At 41.3% G+C, this 19,861-nt stretch overlaps 1 protein-coding gene across 1 annotated transcript in view; it reads left to right on the forward strand.

Moving 5' to 3' along the window:
- Nucleotides 1–19,861, forward strand: part of sorcs3a (sortilin related VPS10 domain containing receptor 3a) — a 67,560-nt gene that overhangs the window by 34,293 nt on the left and 13,406 nt on the right. The window contains exons 8-17 of the mRNA XM_071519747.1: nt 1,925–2,071; nt 3,423–3,525; nt 5,927–6,003; nt 6,456–6,547; nt 7,788–7,895; nt 8,437–8,554; nt 8,669–8,802; nt 11,339–11,452; nt 12,055–12,226; nt 17,010–17,196. Of these exons, the coding sequence (XP_071375848.1) occupies nt 1,925–2,071; nt 3,423–3,525; nt 5,927–6,003; nt 6,456–6,547; nt 7,788–7,895; nt 8,437–8,554; nt 8,669–8,802; nt 11,339–11,452; nt 12,055–12,226; nt 17,010–17,196 (1,252 nt within the window). The remainder of the gene's footprint in view (nt 1–1,924; nt 2,072–3,422; nt 3,526–5,926; nt 6,004–6,455; nt 6,548–7,787; nt 7,896–8,436; nt 8,555–8,668; nt 8,803–11,338; nt 11,453–12,054; nt 12,227–17,009; nt 17,197–19,861) is intronic.

Below are 19,861 nucleotides of genomic sequence, written 5' to 3' on the forward strand. Positions count from 1 at the left end.
ATGGTCATGATGATGTGGCCCTTGTGATTGCGTTTTCCTGCCAGTACTCTTTAAAGCCATAGAGCTGTGATTCAGCAAATGAGCCAAATATCTAATAGACTGTGGAAAGCTTCATTAATTCTCACTGCAAAATTGTCCATTCACTACTGGCTTGTGAAAACCTTGCATCTTCAATATTAAACTGTTCAGTAATATAGAAAAACAGCCTTTCCAGATTGAGCGATGCATTTTTTAAAATGTATCATACATTTTGAAAGGGTCTCGTGGGCCCTGGGGTCATGAAACCTGCTCTACTTAGAAAGTATCATGTAAACATTCGGTTCAGGCAAAAACATGAAAATCATCCAAATTGTAATTAGAGGCTTTTTTTCCCCATAACAGCAGCAACATGCTATCCACAAGCAGATGGAAGGAGTAGACTCAGTGTGAGAGGTCTAGACCTGCTGGTGGCCAAAAAGTGCAGGTTGTAGACTAAGAAGTTTTGATGTGGTGTCTGTTTAGATTTATGTCAAAGCCACCTCAGTTCTTGAACAGGAACTTTCAGCGTCTTTCATTCTGTAGACCTGCCACTACATCACGCTTAGTTAACACCATCAGACAGCTGTGCTCCTGCTGCTCTGAACACCGAGGCTACAGAATCAGTGTCACTGTAATTGCCAGAAACAATTAATGTACAGGAAGTTGTTTTTTGGCAACATTGGTTCACAGACATGCTGACAACTCACTGAGTTTCACAGTAATATTCATACTGACAAAAGGGCTTCATACTGCACAAAAGGGCAGTGAGTTGTAAGACAGACTATGAACTGTGGGCTACTTATTACTCTTAGCATATACACTCGGCATTTATCATTCAACATACTTTTCAGGTCCACAAAATGACAACCCTTATCTGCATACCAGGTTATATAACAATAAATGGTCATTTATGGTATTAATGAGTCCATTAGTATGATTCACATGTTTGTATTATTTGCTTGGAGGAAGAGGGAAGGTCAGAGCCAGAGGCTGAGAGTTGTACATGTCTGGCTCACCTTTCAGTTACCTCTGGTAACCATGACCATGTCACGAGTGGTGACACACCTTGACACAGTCTTCTCAATAGTGTATTTACCTGTTGGCAGTGTATTCACTTGTGTACACTTAAGGCTACACTGCTGAAAGTCATCGCTGTTGTACTCCTCCAGAATCAAGATCTATGTCTGTCCTTCTTTTTTTCGTCAAGAGAAGAGAAACAGTGTGGGTGGTTTGAGTGATGGATCGAGTGAAAAGTGTGTTGGTGGGAAGATGTGGCTCTCCTCTTTTGCGTGCAGGTGTATGTGTGTCTGTGTGTGTGTGTGCGTATATGTGTGATACAGAGGTAGAGGCAATAAATAATTACCACTGTGACTGACAGATCAGGTCGGAGGAGGGAGGGAGGACCCTCGTTAGCCGCATCCATCCCGAGCGCCATGTTTCTATGACAATGTCAAATGCACTGCCTATTAGTGCCACTTATATAGACGAGCCCCTTCGGGGAGAGAGAGACATCCGACTGGAGCCCTTCACTATGGCAACCATCTGGTGTGACTCTCTCCTTTCCATTGCATATCACATTTTGGTCTGGTTGAGGGATATGTCTAATGCCTGAGAGACAAGTAGCAGGGCCTTCTAGGAAGGATTCTGCAGGGGCTGGAGGAATGTGTGTGCGTGTGTGTGTGTGTGTGTGTGTGTGTGTGCGTGTGCCTGTGTGTGTTTGGTGCAGAGTCACTTCTCAGTGGTCATCATTTAGTACTGTCTGGGTTGCGCAGACATGTAGAGATATAATTACAGATAGCACTTAGCACAGTAAAATAAAATGCAGCTGACTCTGTTTATGATGTCTGCCAGACTGTTAGTTGCAGGAAGAAAGGAAAAGCACTTAACTGAGCTTGATGTCCATTAGGTGGCAGGAATCAAAGGCATGCTGATCGCTAACAGGAGGCAGGACAACCAGGTGAAGACCTACATCACCTACAATAAAGGCCGGGACTGGAGGCTACTGCAGGCTCCTGCTGCTGATCTGGATGGGAATGACATTCACTGCATACTGGTAAGATCTATTGCTAGCTTTAAAAAGAGATCTTTGCTTGTTGTTTATTAGTGTTTGTTTCTAAAGAGAACAAAGAGATACAGTGAAGGACCTTTGCCTGTATGAGCTATTAGACAGAAAGTGCTGTGAAAGATGTTGCTTTACAGAAGTGGTTTAGAATGTAAAACAAATGAGGATAGAGGTGCTATTGTTCTAGAAGTTGGCCATTTGGTGCACTGGAGTCTTACTGTAACACAATATCGATGTTATCTTAAACTACACACGCTTGGGAAACCACATGTTCTGTTCTGAACGAGAAATGCTTTAAAAAATATGTCAGATAAAGTGCTATACTAACAGATCCAGACGCACTGTATCTGTTGACTGCATCTCCCTCCTCATTAGACAGCCTCCCTGCAACTTAAACTAACAGGCCAACTGTTAGGAGGAATCAAGTTTGAGACATTAGAAAGACTTCATGCTGTTTAAGAGGTGATTTCAGGGCCATGTGGGGTGGCTTACAGGTTCACCGTGATTGCGCATTCATGTGACATTTTAATTACTGTCGCAGATTCTTTTTGATTACCCTGTTCAGTCCCGGTGCCCTTGGTGTCCTTACACCAGTGTCATGCTATCAATTGGAAAGATGAAAGCGGACACTTTTTTTCTGGTCGGTGAACAGACGTAATTGTCTTCTGTTGTATGCTTGCCCTGGAGACTTGACTTCATACTTTTATGCAAATTCCACCGCTCTTTGTATTAATGACAGATAAAATGCAATTAGCAAAACCTACGGAGGCGCAGTTGGTGCTCTTTGGGAGACTAATGAATTTGGCTTGTGTTTTGATGTTTTTGTTTTTGTTTGAGTATTTTATTTCTACCACCTCATATTACAGCAAAAAAAGATTCACCGTCTCATTTCTGTATCCTTACCTGTTAGTTGATTAAATAAGCTGATGGGTAGCTAGAATATACATTTTAATGCATAATATATTTAAAGTTTAAAAAATAAAAAAGTATTTAAAGTAAATGTGGGAATTGGTAATGTTCACTTTGTATAGGAAGAGTATCATTGCAAAATGAGATATCCACCATTTGAACATATTGATGCAAAATTGATAATTGCTGGCATGAAAGTCAAGCACCGTCTGGTTACTTTTAAAGTAATGAGTCATCCCAAGACCTTTGCTCAGGAGCGTTTGAGGATGTAATGTTTTCCAAATATTGACTGATGGTTTTCACATAGCATTTTTTTCTTCCAAAATGTATATATATGTTTTTTTTTGGATGAAACCCTTCATATATTGTATCAACCAGTTCCTTTTCTTCGACTTAAGCTTGCAGTTTAGAAATGTGTATCTTCTTTCTCCAGCCTTTCTGTTCACTCCATCTCCAACTGCAAATGTCAGAGAATCCCTACTTGTCAGGAACGATCTCCACCAAGAGCTCCGCACCAGGGATCATCGCCGCCACGGGTGAGACAAAAGCATTCGTAGGAATTGGGCGTTGCAAATTCCATAGATCAGTGGTGAATGGTAAAGAACATACAGTATCTCTAGTGTAGCAATTTATTTTCATGTCTCTAGACTTGTGATTTGTGATAAATGCTTTCCTTTTGTGAAAAAATGCACATTTTAGAGCTTATACGCTACTTCCAACAAACAAGTGAAAATCTGGAAAATAAAAATCATTGGTTAATTTTGTACAAACACCCACATCTGGCTTTGCGAGTGGGAGTCACCATGACCACAGACCACACTGTCTGACTCTTTGTATTTTATCTGTTTGGACATGGAGGAACATAGTAGATGTTAGTAGATGTTTTACTCTGCTTAGATGATACTGAAAGATTCATAAGATCATTTGTACCTAGACCAATTAGATATTTTAATGAGAAAAAGTAACTGCCTTTCCTATTAAGTCGTCTCTGTGTGATGCTGGAGGTGAAGCATTGCTTTTTCTTTTATTTTTTATCATGCAACTATTTCTGTATCACGTTCTGCAAGAGGCTATTTTTGTTTCACATTTTAAAGTTAATGTTAGAAAGATATTGTGCTGCTGGTAACACAGTGCATCAATCAATCAGTAAGGATGGAGAAACTTTTATTTATTTACTTTTTTATTTGTTTGCCTTGTTACATTAATACCTATATTGTTACCAGCTCCATCACAAGTTCCTACAGTATGAAATCTCTTATGGATGTGTTGGAGGTGTTTGTATCTGGATTTGTTCAACCTAGAAAACAATTTTCAGTCAAATATGTTTCCTCTATGACTTTAGACATACTATTATAACAATGTGAGGTAATCCTTTAAATTACCAGCCAGTAATTACGTAGTAATGGAATTAACTGAGTACTTTCCAAGTAAAATAGATGTAATGAAAACCTAATGAAAAAACATGTGTTTCTTCCTTGATCCTTTGCCTCCTGCACCACTGGAATTTTCAGAAGTGTGTGGCAGTGCTGGTTAAAGCACCTTTCCTTGTATATTACTCAGTAATTACCAGTCATTATTATGATGCTATAACTAGTTATTACATCTATTTTACTTGGATATTAGTTCGTTATTTCTGGTCATGACTGTGTAATTAATGGCCTGTAATTTAAAGGTTTACCCAATGTGAATAGTATTGAACAAATTCTGAAGACACAAATATTTGTATAAAACACATTATTCAGGCTTTGCTGAATATGGGGTTTGGACTCAGGATCGTCCCTGCTGTGTATACTGTGATCCGTCTAGTCAGCTACCTGGACAGTTGGTGTAACACCAGGAGCTGTGTTACAGATTCTTTAAGCAGAGCGTACAGCGGCATCTCCAAATCTGCCAGAGACATAATCTCATACTTCAGAAGCTGGGTCACATTTTATTTATTTATATCATAAACTTACACCTACTTTGAGGGTGCATTACCCAACCAATTATGCATGCATCCCTGTGTGTATTTGTGTGAGAGAGAGAGAAATAGAGAGAGACAGAGTGTGTTGTGCCGTGTAAATGTGTGTCTGTGTGACGGTGCGTATGTGTGTGTGCGTGCAAGTGAACGTGGGTGTTAGCAAGAGTATTTAAAAAAAACAGTAGAAGAGTTGGAGCAAAGAAAGAGATGAGGAAAGACAAAATAGATGTATTAGCACTAGTGGCAGTGTCAGCAGAACAAGTCTGGCTTTTTTTTTTTGTGTTTGTGGGTGGGTGGGTGGGTGTGTGTGTGTGTGTGTGTGTGTGTGTGTGTGTGTGTGTGTGTACGCGCATGCATGTGTGTGTGGGCGTTCGGATGTGTCTTCGGATCTGTCTGTTTTGTCTTTGATGTGTGAGAATGTTGAATAAACATGCATCTCCACTGCCATGCTTGCACAGTGTGTCTGTGTGTGTGTGTATTGCTGGCCAAGCCTTTGCTTTGGTGCCGTGATTCACTTGCCCGCCGCGCCTTTACAGACGTCAGCTGGTGCAGAGATCATTTTACCAACATGACAAACACCATCCAGATCAAACACATGCCTATTTACTGAGCCGTGGCCAAGATAGTAGAACAGATCAACAGAAGAAGCGAGTTCGCTTGCTGCAGACTCACAGGAAAGCTTTTGAGGCATTGTTTTGTAACGCCAAACTATTGCCAGATTGATGGATGTATTCACGCTCCTCCATGTCTCCCATTGTGTTGCCTGAATGAAGCAGGCATCCATAGGAGTTAATTCTTCTTTCTGTTTGTCGCATGGATTTTGAGAGAGTAAGGTGATCTGGGAATCAAGCCAGTAAAGTAAATTCATCATGGACTTGGTCTGATTGGCCCGTTATCTGTATAATTTCAGTGTCTGTATAATGTCTGTATAATTTCATTATGTCCCATGCATTTTTTTGTTGGCATTTTCACTGCAGGAAATATTGGAGCGGAATTGTCTTACAACAATGTTGGCATGTTCATATCATCTGATGCTGGCAACAGCTGGAGACAGGTGAGCTTAGACTGAATCCAACCAAGGTCAAGCCAGTTGACAGGCATGCACTGTACTATAGGTTGGAATATGAAACAGCTTCTTAAAGCAATATTCCACATAGTTTTAACATGGGGATTATTCGGCACTTGACCACCATGAAAACCATTTTTACTTCCCATTCATTTGAATGAGGCCACGAAAATAGCCTGAAAACTGACATTTAACACGTTGGTGAACAAAACCTTGATGAGCAGTCTGGTTTCCATGTCGGTCAAGTGCCAAATAACCCCCATGTTAAAACTAAGTGGAATATAGCTTTAAGGTGTCATGTCTTGTTATACAATATAATACAATACAATTCCTTATATCAGCATTTCAGTGATATTTAGTTAACTTATATGCCTCCTGTGAATGTAACACTGCATTGTTCAGTACTGTAAGGGTGAACTGATGCATATGTCTGTGCTCAGATTTTTGAAGAGGAGCACAACGTGTGGTTTCTGGACAAAGGAGGCGCCCTTGTTGCTGTGAAACAGCCATCTGTACCGACTAGACACTTGTGGTAGGTCCTTTTGACACGTCTTCCCTTGTGCTATTGCTTTTTTCGTTCTGTGCCACTTTTCCCACCTTATATTTTATTACCGTGACAACTATCTTCAGATTATTTCAGCCCTTACGGTCTAAAATAATGGGCATATGGATTACATGTGATATTATATCCATTTAATGATGCACTTTCGCTGTTACTCTTGCAAAAAGTCTTAGGAAATCTAATTTAGAGATTTTTTTTCACCCCACTTATCATTAACAGCCAGCAGCCCTAGCCCCCCTTTTAGTGTTTTCATTAACATGTTGCCTTCCTCTTGCCAAATTGGGTGCCTACGCTTTGCCTCAGTGCAGACTAATCCAAGTGAGACCAGATCTGTTCTCCAATCGCTTTTGCAACAATTTTGAAATTAGTTTTAGAACCAGTGAAGTGTATCCTGCTGGGTTTTTGTCTCACAACCAATTTAAGTGCTATGGTGGGGGAACAGAAAAAAAATGATAGATAGAAAGAAGCCTGTATATCTCCGCTGCACTGTACAGCGGCGATTGTGTTTCTTCCCCAGCCAACATTACATTAAACACTTCCCTGGCCTGAATCTCATAATAGGTACATGTCAACGCTTTTCCTATTGTCAGTGCTTTTAGCCAAATGAAGGCAGCAGGGCTTTTAGAGGCAACAAGGGGTATTTTCTCTTTCTTCCAAGCACAGGCCTCAGCACTGTTTCAACCCATGTCACACTCAGGTACTCCTAGTTGTTCTCACTTCTGCACCGATGTTGATAAGCTGTCAGAATCAATAGAGCCCGGGCCTCGATGATGAAAGCTGTCCAATTTTTTTGCTCTCTCCTTCCCCCTCTGCAGTTTTGTAGTCAAACATGAAACGCTTCTATTCCAGTCTTGTTTTTTTCCACCACTCTGTAGACTTTACCCAGGACCCATGACGTCGCTCTTTTTCCTTTCTGATACCAAAAATCTCCTCTTTTCATGTGTTCTGAAAGCGGTTTTTGTGCATCTTTGCTTTGATAGTCAGACAGACTATCTATTTAATATCCCTTTTTATGCTCTCCCTTTTGATATTTACCAAAAGATAATTGCATAGAGACTCCGAGACTCGTCTTTTGAGACAAGCCAGTCATTAGATCCCCACCTAAATCCTCCCTCATGACCTGGCTCTAATAGAGAATGTCTGTTTCCCTGCCATGTCTGTTTCTGGGTTTGTGATGGGAATGCGTTCTGACACACACACACACACACAGGGTCAGTTTTGACGAGGGGAGGCAGTGGACCCGACATAGCTTCTCTTTGGTGCCTCTGTTTGTGGACGGCGTCTTGGTGGAGGCTGGGGCAGAGAACCAGATCATGACGTAAGTCCAAGTATTACAAAAGGCGGGGATGGCATGTTTGAAGTTTTTGTTTTTGTGCGTCCACTTCGGGGCTTTTGTTTTGGGGGTTATTGTGAGTCGAGTGAAGAGTGAATGGTGTATTTTTGCTGTCCTGTTCAGTCCTTTGGGGGTTCTTCTCAGTGAAAAGGCTAGAAGGGTGGAGGAAAACTTGAGGGAAAATGCCAATTCAATGCATGGTGGTGTTCAGTCTTTATTAAGCTAAGTCTTTATTTTTTTATTAAGTAAGGCGTACTGGGTCATAAAGGCTGTAAGTCTGATTTTACTGACTGAAAGACCATTTGATAGATATATTAGATCATATTAAGAAGGACAGTTGAATCAGTCATTAAGACAGCTGCTGCTTAATGTACAGACAAGCCTTGTCACCTCACATTATTTTGACTACCTATTGATATAGACTGTAGTTAAGCATATGATGTTAAGGTAATTGGACTGTAATGACTCTCATTATCATTGTCTTGGCATTAGGCTAATAACTGAACTTTGTCATTGGTCAATGCAGCTTTTTTGGACACTTTAGCCACCGTTCTGAATGGCAGCTCATCAAGATAGACTACAAGTCGATCTTCAGCAGGAAATGCACAGAGGAAGACTATCAAACCTGGCACTTGCACAACCAGGTAAAATACACTGTGCACTTCTTACTTGTTTGTGTGCCCCCTACCATGTTGATGTTCCTAATACCATAAAATGAATAGCTTTTAAAGTCATTATGGTGCTTATTGTGCCCACAGGGTGAACCATGCGTGATGGGACAAAAACAGATTTACATGAAGCGCAGGCCTGGAAACTACTGCATGCTGGGAAAGGACTATTCCAGAATCCTCTCAGCGGAGTCTTGCATTTGCCGGGCCCATGATTTTGAATGGTAAAAGGATGTTTGTCTTCACTCAGCACAATAGCTTATTGATTTTTTCATAATCATCTAGCAGGATTACCTTTCTCTCCATTGTCTGCTTAAGGAGAACTTCAGTAACAACAATGTTTGTTCTCCAGCGCTGCCACGCATTTAAAAGTACCACTTTAAAAGGTTGTGTTAACCGCTTTTCATTATTTTGCAGGGTGATTGTACTGGGCAGCTGCCAGGTGTGAATGTGTTTAACTGTATGAATGTGAAGCAGGGCTTTGTTGGAAAAAAGCAGTCAAATGTCATGCCCAGTCAAATTTCTCTCTGTATAAGTAAAGATTTAAAAGGAAAAATAAAAAAAAGCCAGTATCCATTGTTTCCATCCAGTGGATCCATCCAGGTAATATTTCTTTTAAATAACCTCCTCAGTCCACTCAAAGAGGATATAACCTAGTTTTCAAAGTAATACAATCCAAGAAATGTGTGAATACTGCGTGGGAAAAACAGCTAAAAATCATTTTAATTTACATAATAAGATGGATTTGGTGCAATGCAGGCAAAGAAAATGAATGGACTAGAAAATATCAGTGCTGTGTTTGAGGTATAAAACTATATGTTCTTATATTCACTTTTTTCATTGCGATTTTCTACTATCCACATTTTTCACTAAACCCACTGAGTGGATGCAGATTTATTTTGAGGAAAATGAGTTTGATGGATGTGTGAGCTTATGGAAATACTGCACAGGAGCTAACAGTTTGACAGCAGAGCGAACCGGTTTGTATTAGAGCAACACAGAGGAATAGCACAAGCTAGATATGGCCGCTACTGTTTAACAACAAAAAAAAAAAAAAAAAACTTGGAAGGTAAGGGAAAGAATAGGCAACTTATCACTTTAATGGTAAGCATGATGTGTCATCTTTTGTGGTAGCAAGCTAAGAGCGCAACAACTGAAGCATGCAGCTTTGACGAGAGAGCAGTTATATGCACACACAATTTGCGCTGCTCATTCTGTAGGCCAATGTTCAAACATTTAAGAGAATTCTATTGCATATGCTATTCGTGTGTCTCATTAATTTAGTCCATTTGCAGTGTGAGTTTTCCAATAATCAGATAAGTTTGGGGATCGTTTTACGCAATTTGCTCATAATGTCTGTCTGCGTGCTTGCTATGCTTATAGTACCGCTGAGAAGATGAGGATGAGGGGTGTAAATAGTTTCAATTTGTATGCAAATCCTAGACGGGCTGTACTTTTTATCTTGTAATGGCAGGGAACAGAAAAAAGCCATCCGAACATATAGCAGTTATGTAAATAGTGTTTGTGGAAGGTCAGAGTGTGAGTACTAATTGGTTCCCATTGAACTGGTGGAAAGTTTGTTTTATTTTATTTTCAGTCTGAGTCTGTGTCTGATCTCTGCCTGTGTGTCTCTCTCTCTCTGCAGGGGGTGATATGTTGCATGCTTAAAATTCTAAAATGACTAGTTTAAAAGTTATCAATATGAAAAAAGATAAACTTTTAATTGGCTTTGAAGTGTGTAGTGTCTGTCTACCAAATTCTTAGCTGAAATGTTCACTGATCAGCCTTTTATGAAATGGAGGTGCTATACAGTACATGCTATACGTGGTAGACAACTGTTGCTCTCTTAGTGGAGAATGTAGAAACAAAAGGTCTGTTGTTTAAATAATGCAGATACTGATATACTGTATATAGCAGAGTCTAATTCACCCAACTGTCATAATAAGAACTGGCAAACAGAATGGGAATAATAAACAAAACATGCTGTGATATAAAACTACATTTTGAAATTAATACTATATTTAATACTATTTATTGTTGAAATTTCTTTCTTGATCTTGGCTTTGAATCTTTTTTGGGCTGGTATTTAAAGGTTTTCCAGTAATCCAACCATATCACCCATTTCAATTTTTACTGTCATGCCAAGGTTTTACTATCATGCCAATGCTGTGTGTGCACAGTTGATCTTCACGATACACTTGTATAACGCTGTCAGTGATGGCTGTTTTGTCCCAAAATGGACACCATACTGACCCTTAACCTCTTTAGACATATGGGCCTGTGCAGGCAATATGCCTTGACAGTTTGTTAATGAATAGTCTACAGTTTCTTAATCACAGAGCCAAACTCGACTAGTCAGCCACAGGCTTGTTAGTTTTGTTTATTTGTTCTGGCTCGGTAATTAATTGATAAATCAATGTCACAACCGTTATTAGAACGGACACTTGCTTACCTTGCTTTGTGAGATGTAAATCATGTTCTGATTGGAATGCTAGCAAGCATGAGAGAGTTAGCAGCCCTGGTGTGTGGACGCAGGCCCTGGGGGTTCCCATGCTGCATCACACAGTTGTGGAACATTTGTCAACAGCGCCCTTAATCAATACATAATAATGATGCGTCTCTATGCCAGACAGGCCCTTGGTCCCCAGTTATAAAGAGATAGATAAGATGGGGAAATGGAACACGCTGTATGACAATATGTCCCTTTTCCCATGCTGATATTGATCAGGAGTCGTGTGGATGTGCTTTGTTGTCTGATAGTGATTATGGATATGAGCGCCGCAGGGACGGGAACTGCAGGCCGGCCTTCTGGTTCAATCCCTCCACTGTGTCCAGAAGCTGCAGCCAGGGTCAGAACTACCTCAACAGCACGGGGTGAGTGGTGTTGGCTCGGCTCATAGGATGTAATAGGTTGTAATATTTATATCCTGGTCCGCCACACTCAAGTGAGGTCTGTGTTATCAGAGTGCAGAATGTTTTGGAGGCTTTCTATTCCCTTTTTCATCACTGTACTCAATGGAAGATCCAGTTCAGTAACTCTCCTCCTAAATTTTAAAATAATAGTGTTGCAGCATAATGTGTAATTAAGCATTAGCATAATGTAACCCAAGTCAGAATAACTGCTCAAGACCAAAATTAACTTGATTAATATTTACCTTAAATAATCTTTCTTTTACTGACAAGGAAATGGGTTTTCCATGTGTTAGTTTGACAGTGTTTTGTTACACTTTCATTGTGATTAAGCGTTGCAAGTTGTCAAGCCTCTGACACAGCCTGCGTTGTCAATATTGATCTAGTCTGTTTTTGCATGGTCAGGCTGTAGATCTGTACTGACATACTGTACCAGTCTGCTGAGAACAACAAAGTCCTTTCACAAATCAAGTCCGTTTAGCATCAAGTGAACTAATGGATTATGTAGACTAGAATAGAAAAGAATAGAACACACTTTGAACTTTAACTTTTATTTCTTTCTAAAGGTACCGTAAAGTGGTGTTGAACAACTGCACTAAAGGAGTGAAGGAGATGTACACAGCCAGAAAGCAGCAGTGCCCCAACAGACCTCCGAAAGGACTCTCGCTGACCACCAAAGACGGCAAGCTCACCGCCAACCTGGGCACCAACGTCACCTTCCTGGTGCATCTGGATGAGGTGGGAACTGAGCAAACATGGCTGCCTCACTAGCCAAGATGGATGCTTGTTTTCCCTAAAGCAGCAATGAATTCCATTGATTTTTACCTTAAGACACATGAAATGAAAATCAATGTGTTGCTGCATAGCATGGAAATGAGAGCAAAGGTGCTGCGTGTTGTTTTGCAGTGAAGCCGAAATGTGTATTGTCTGTAAAACATGTTTGATATTGCCTACGAAAACATGAAACGCAAGTATTAAAGTTGGGCAAAAACAGCCTGGCGCCGTCTAGGAAAAGTAATCTCATTCTAAACACTCGCCAAAGTTTAATAGAGTCAAATGGATCCAAATCACCCACGCACGGCAAGAGTTCTAAGCTCAGAGAGGCAAAAGTGGAAGACCTCACAGGAGACCCTGTTAGTGAGTGAGAGGCAGAGCCAGGGCCGGGCCTGCCAGGCTCCCTAGGCACTGTTAAACTTGCTCAAATTATACCCAGCCAGAATATGTTCCATTGATAATAAGTGCAGGGTCTGGGCGTTAGCAACAGCAGTGCTTTCCCTCCACTGCAACAGTTCAAGGTAAGTGTCTGTCCCCCGGGGTCTTGTCCAGGCCCAGTTGTCATATTACTGTGTGATGAGTTGAGGAATTGAGGCCTATTTCTTTCATTAAGCGGGGGATTGTCTGATAGAAGAGGGAGGGGGGCGCGAGGGAGGAAAGGAGGTGGGTGGTAGAGAAGAGCAATGTGATAAGAGACGGGAAGGGTGGGGCGAAGAATCCTCGTGGCATCGGCCCCTCTGCATTCGGGAAAATTCTCAAGATGAATTCAAAGTTTAATTTATATTCATGAAGCCCGCGATGGCAGTATTTCTTGGGGAGAGCAAATGGCACTAAATATTTAATGTGCAGAAAGTACTGTAGAGCACATGTGGATAAAAAAAAATAAAGAAAAAATGGACACGTGTGATGTTTTGGGATAGGATAAGATCTGCACCACTACAGTAAATTGTCTGGACTTTGTAATGTTTGGGAGGTTTTGTAACCTTTGCTTGTAGCAGAATTATTGTGGCTATAGATGGGCTGTGTAAAAGTGGCCCACTTTTCACTGAGTTGTTGGTGGATTTGTGATTGGTTTGCACCTAAATTACGTCAACCAAGTCTCAAACAATTTATGTTGAATTCAGCTTCTGTTCTCTATCTGGCATCAAAAGAAGGTGAAAGGGAAATTCAGTGGGTTGCATGCTTTTTTGTATTTTCTTTGTGCCATTTGAAGAGTTTGCTTGTTGTGTTTTCTTTGTGCCATCTGAAGAGTTTGGTGTATACAGTATGCTGTGCATGACAGAGAGAGGGGAGAATTTTTCATATAGATACTTAGCATTATTCATTGTTTTATCAGGGGTTTTTTTAAAGTCCTGGATTAAATGAGGTGAGCTCAGGGATGTATTGTTTCTATATGTTACAGTAGCAGTGTTAGTCGTAGAAGTCCTTAATTAAATGCTGTCTTAAATGCATGGGGTTGATCTTGTTCATTGCTCAGAATATGAATAACTGCATGAAGACATAAAATTGCTCTAAAGAACAGTTCATTGCTGTTCCTGCAGCTCAGTGAAACTCTCTGGGTCAGTACTGATTGTTATGGAGACTCTCCTTAGAGCAACCGAAGAACAGCCTTAGACAAACTGACACCTGGGTCAGGTGCTGTGTCCAAATTGTGTACATGTGTATTTTCAAACCAAACTGAAGCCTAAAGAATGGTACATATCTAGCATCACTTTTTTTGTTTTCCGTGATTGATTAATTGACAGATCAAATCAGATAGGGTGACTCTCTCTGTCAAGAGCGTTGGTTTTCCTGCCCATGGTTAGACTGGTTTCCTATTCTAACGCACAAGTCAGATCTTGCTTCACTTATGCTGGCCAAGCTGAGATAATTAACACCTTGCTAGCTCAGTGCTTAAAGAGTAATGCTGCACCCAGTTTGAGCTGCTCTCCTCCTACTGTGCGATTAAAAAAAAAAATGCATGACAGGGGGTGAAGAGCCGGGGAGAGGATGGGGGTCTGGGGTTGGTCTGAGTTGGTGAGAAGAGGAATGGGGGGGGGGAGTGTTCGTGGGCATGTGCACTCGCTGATAGACTGGGGTGACAACATTGTTTTACCAAATGACGTATCTTTGGACAATTGTTTTTCAACATGACTGCATATCCAACTGAACAGCAGTTGCAAATTTTATCCACTGGAGGGCGAACTGAGCTAGGTTTAGTGAGACAAATACGGCTCCGGCACATTGGGGGTTCAAATGTTGACAATATGACCACCGTTGTTGCATTTCATAGTACATAGTACTAAATACCAGTTTACAACTCAAAAAAATGGTTTAAGTGAGGAGTTACTCTGTAAGTTGGAAGGTAGATGCGAGAGAGGCCACACTTCATTTTTCGTACTTTGTTTACGTTCAGATTATCTCTTGCGGTCTGAGACCATATGACCCAGCGGCATGATCTAATGACCATCTGTGTTACATGTGTTTAACATGCCCAGCACATATCGCATTAACATGCAAGTGTAGTCCGCCCTCTTGCGGTTAAAAGTTGGTATTACCAGTTTATTTAGATATTATGATAGATACTGGATCGGTTGTGAAATTCTCACATTGGGCCAAGCCCCACTCCCTTCCCTCCCTCTTTGTGTGTGTCCATCACTGCACCATTTGGCATCCCCAGCTGAATTCAACTAAATGCTCACCAAAAGGCATGCAAAATATCATGACTCATAGTTTCCCTGGATTAATACTAGTTCTCTGCTCAAATCTGCTAAATGAATGCTTTGTCATTTTGTATTTCTGCTGGCCAGTTTTCTGTATCAAACAGTAGTCACATTTGGGAGAAGATGGTCTACAATTGTCTGTGAAACCCATTCACTGCTTTCACCCAGGAGGCACAGGCAATAAACAACAATTTTGTGTTGTTTTTTTTTTTTAAATGTCTTACAATTGTGTCATGCAAGTTTCTGGACCAAAATCTGGTGTACTGGCTCTTCATATTAAGCAATATCAAATCAAAATCTGTCATAATAAAATCAAAGCACAGACATTTTTGGGACAATTAGATTTAATTATACAGCATGTGAAAGATATCAAAGTTTTAAAGTTTACTTCTGTGGTATCTCTTATGATCCTCTGTCACAAAAAGTACCAAAGAATAAATACTTCTGGTTTACAATCATAGAGTTGACGAAAAATTACAGTAGGTTTAAAAATGTACCTTCATTGCAGAAATACTAAAGCCTACACACTTTTGAGCTCTCACTCATCACATTGGCACTTAGGGTTCAGGTGTGACATCCACCTGAACAAATGTTGGCCTTGTGTATGCAAACCCCAGTCAATCCGTACAACGGTGTCTTTGTTGCACACCAACACTGATGGCCCAGCCTCAAGACTCCAGCCATAATGTGTTTGGATCTGCTCCGCCCTGGGAGATACGCAGACACAAAGAGTGACATTTAGCCAGACGGGCGAGCATCAGTCTCATGCAGATTAGCGAATCCCATCGTGCCTGATAGAGAAGTAGCCGAACAGAGAACGGACAGCGGACACCAAGAGGGGCTGAGTGACATTGGCGCCACCAAGCCGTAATCTTGTTCGCTTGCCAGGTCATTATGGCTCCCAACAATGCCTGCACTGTAAAACCCTGTTCTTAGCTATTCTCTATTCTCTCCAGTCACTTATCCAAGATATAATTTTCCAGGCAAAGTGACAGAAAGCCACCCCCATACACTCAACCAAACCTCCCATGTTTTCACACTCCAAAGCACACAAAGAAGGGACGGAGCTAGCAAGTGATGGAAGGAACGAGAGAGCTAGAAGAAAATAAACAATGGGTTTAAGCATTTTGTTATTGTGCGTTTTGGCGGAGCCGGCATGCTAATGCAGTGTTACAAATGACGATCCCAGTAGCATTGCGTTACAATGTGCCAGAGGGAGGTTGGGAGTTTTCGCTCGCAGGCCTGGGGGATAAGCACAGATTTGGTCGCTGTGGCAGCTGGAGCCACCAACACTTGCGCTGTGTGCTGATCCTAGGAAAGTGCCAGATGTAATTCCCAGAGGAAATCGCACAGGCAGCTGAAGACTCGCACACCACACACCGCACACCACACAAATGCAAACATGGTGGCATGGATGCATGTACACAGATGCACATGTGCACACTAACTGTCACACGCATACAGTATTTTCTCTGTTTCTGTTCTCTCTCTCAGGAAGGCACACACACACACACACACTCACACAGAAGTCCTGAATATGCATGTGTTTGTGTATGGATGTCAGCAGACGATTCATTGACTCGCACACCTGCCACGATGTGTCTGTCTGTATTTCTGTTTCATTTTTCTTCCTCTTGTCTTCACACACTCACACAGGCTGCATGCTAATGTAGAAGTATCACAACAGTAACTAGTGACAAAAGCAAAGCAAAAAATGACGCCAGCCTGTATCTCTCTCTCTCTGTTTCTTACTGTACCTGTTGGGTTTTGGTTCCTAGCTTCTGGGTGGCACTGCACTCAACACCTGCTGCACCTCTAGTATTCATATGTGTGTGTGTATGTATTTCATTTTCACAGTTCATTTAGTCCTAGTGAGACCACTTACTGTAGATGGCGGTCCACAAATGTCATGCTATTGACAATAACGCTGATGATAATGTTTGGATTCTTCTTCTTTGTAATGTAATTCATTGTAGCCTACGATTCTTGAGACTTATACTAGGTGTATTCAAAACTGACTGGAAACCTGTTCTGCTGTGTTTCAGGGCGACTCTATAAGGACCAACATCCAGCTGGATTTTGGCGACGGCACAGCCGTGTCCTACTCCAACCTGAGCTGGACTGAGGAAGGGATCAAACATGTCTACAAGTCTGCTGGAATATTCCGTGTCACAGCCCTAGCAGAGAACACCCTGGGTTACGACACCACAACGTTGTACCTGCATGTCACATGTATGTGCCCACATTGTTCAGACAAATCTGCACGCAGCTGCTGTCGAGTTAAAACCTCGTTAATCCAGTTAGGTGATGATGATTTTCATGTTTTGTTTGAAATGCAGGATTGCATAATACCAAATGGGTTGAGGATTTTTTGTAACCCCTGGGTTTACAAAATAATTTCAAAACCCATTGTGTAATAATAAAAAATACCTGCTCAGCAATTAGAAAATAAGGCTGTTTTTCTAAATTCAAAGTGGTGATTTTGGAGCTGAGAAGGTTTTAACCTGACAGCAGCAGTAAGGAAAGAACCACATAACAAATCTATATGAATTTTTAATAACCTGTGTGTGTATAAGGTACTGTACGTGACACCTACAGTACCTCCAGCGGTAAAGTGGGCACAGCTGAATGATAGTCACGCTGTTGATCCACGCTAAACTAATCTGAAATGAGCTGTACCGACCTATGCACACCATTATGTAATACAGCAGCTGGGATAAACACAAATAATATGGTGAAGCATCTTTGGGGGAAAGGTCATCACAAACTTGCTTATGCAAGGCTTCACCGCGGGCAGAAACAGAGATTGAGATGTGGACCTTCAAGGCCACAGCTAATTGCCAGTTATCTGAGGATACACCACCAGAAAAATGCCTCATTTAAAAGTGAAGGAGGTTTTCAGGCAACATGCAGCAACACACAGCAAATTATAGTCTTTATGCACTTTTCAGCTCCATTCAGGCAGCAATACAACACTGTATCTTAAAAGTTTCTGAGGAATTATGCAAGCTCCTTTCAGCATGTACTGAATTGTGTCCTGGTTTTAATTGTGAGGAGCCCTTTCATCAGTTTGTTCAGTCCATTTTAATTCTGATGTGTCAGTGTATTCTTTCTATTTACATTTTTGATGGCAATAATTTTGGCCGGGATATATTTCACAGTGCAGGCGACGCTTTTAGTGAAATGCCAAAAAGTACTACAATGATTTCTCAGCTGAGCATATTTAATACCAAATGAGTGTCTCTCTGTCTCTCTCTCTTTCGCACACACTCTCTCACACACACACACACACACACACTCACACAAACTGAGCGTCTAAAAGTGGGGATAAAGATTAGTTCCGGTTAAAGAGGATGAGAGTTAACAGAAGCCTCGGCGAGACGAACACGCCAGACCACAGCACTACACAAACCTTTAGCTGGAGTTTTCCCGTGAAAATACTGTATTACATCTGCCTGCTGTGGGAAACTTTAGCCCTGAGATTACTGTAATGCCACCTAGACCCCTGTCAGCTCCTATTAGGTTCTTAGTAGGGAGGAGCACAGTATTACCCAGAAGGTATCACGTCAAAAAAAAATACATGATAGCGTCAACACATTTCTATGTTAGAATGGTACCGTCTTAGGTCAAATAATTTTCAAACCCATCACAGATACAGACCCATGAAGACCCATCGAAGCTATGGAATTTTTGCTGTCACTGTATTATGCTGTATAGATGACAATTTATTGATCATTTTTAAATTACTCAGGCCAAACCTTTTTGGTAATCAAGTCCTGGGAATGAATTTGCTATTAGGTAGGCATATAAATCAAATGTGTTAACACTGAGCTGGAGCAAAACCCTGCACAGATATTGACTCTGCACCAAAGCTTCAGCTCCCAGAATTAAACCCATGGTTTATGGATGTGATTCTGGCATGTTATCTTTTGAGTCTTCCATTCCTTTTCCGAGCCTAAATACCCTTCTGTGTTTGTGATTGCCCTGCAGACAAGTGATGTCGGGTCGTACTTTTCTCAGAGTTGGGAATACGTCCCAACTCGGCAATCTGAGTAGTTTGCGTTCACGTGCTTTATGGTCGGAAAATTGGAGAACGTTTCCTCAACTGTTTACACACATTGCCAGTCTTCCAGACTAACATTAGCAATCAAGGTAGCGATAGCCTAGCTAGCAAGCAATCTTCAGCCATTTCAGGGGATTATGAATGTAAATACCACATTTGAAATGGAAATTGAATGCCGTATCAAGGAATACCATGTCTTCTAAATTTGTACTTGTGGTTCATTTTCGGCTTTATTGTATCAAATTTCTTACGTTCACGTACGACTCTGTGCTCTGTTCAGCCATGTTGGAAAGAGCAATTACGTCACAACTTGGCCAATTTGTGCTGCATCTACAATCCCGATTTCTCCAACTTGATCATCCGATGTAATAAGGTGTTCATGTGGCAGCTCCTGGTCGGAAACTCGCTCAGACCGTGAATCCAACACCACTTGAATGCAGGATCAGGTCACATATCGCATGTATGGGTACAAGAACTAAAGACTGCAGTGACCAAGCCTTTGACAAAGACCATGTGGTCAAAGCGCATCAAGCTCGACCCCTTCAGAGTGGAGGTCAGAGGTCAGGCTCAGCTACAGAGCGGTGGCCCTGGAGCTGGCAGGGATTCAGGGTCGTATTTATGAAGTGTTTATGGTGCCGTTAATGCAGTTGCACACAAGCATTTTGGACGTGGACACTTCGCAGGAGACTTTTACCATGTTTGACCCAATTAATATGGATTTTGAGAAGTGGCAATGGAGGAAGAGATTATTGAAATGGATCACTTCCATCAATTTACTAAATCAAACCATGCATAATTATACATGGTATTTAACGCCAGAGGAAGGACATCCCA

Source organism: Centroberyx affinis, unplaced genomic scaffold (genome assembly GCF_046629955.1).
Source record: "Centroberyx affinis isolate AG114_WGS23_722 - 3 ecotype Tasmania unplaced genomic scaffold, CSIRO-AGI_Caff_v1 ptg000730l_1, whole genome shotgun sequence".
NCBI lineage: Eukaryota > Metazoa > Chordata > Actinopteri > Beryciformes > Berycidae > Centroberyx > Centroberyx affinis.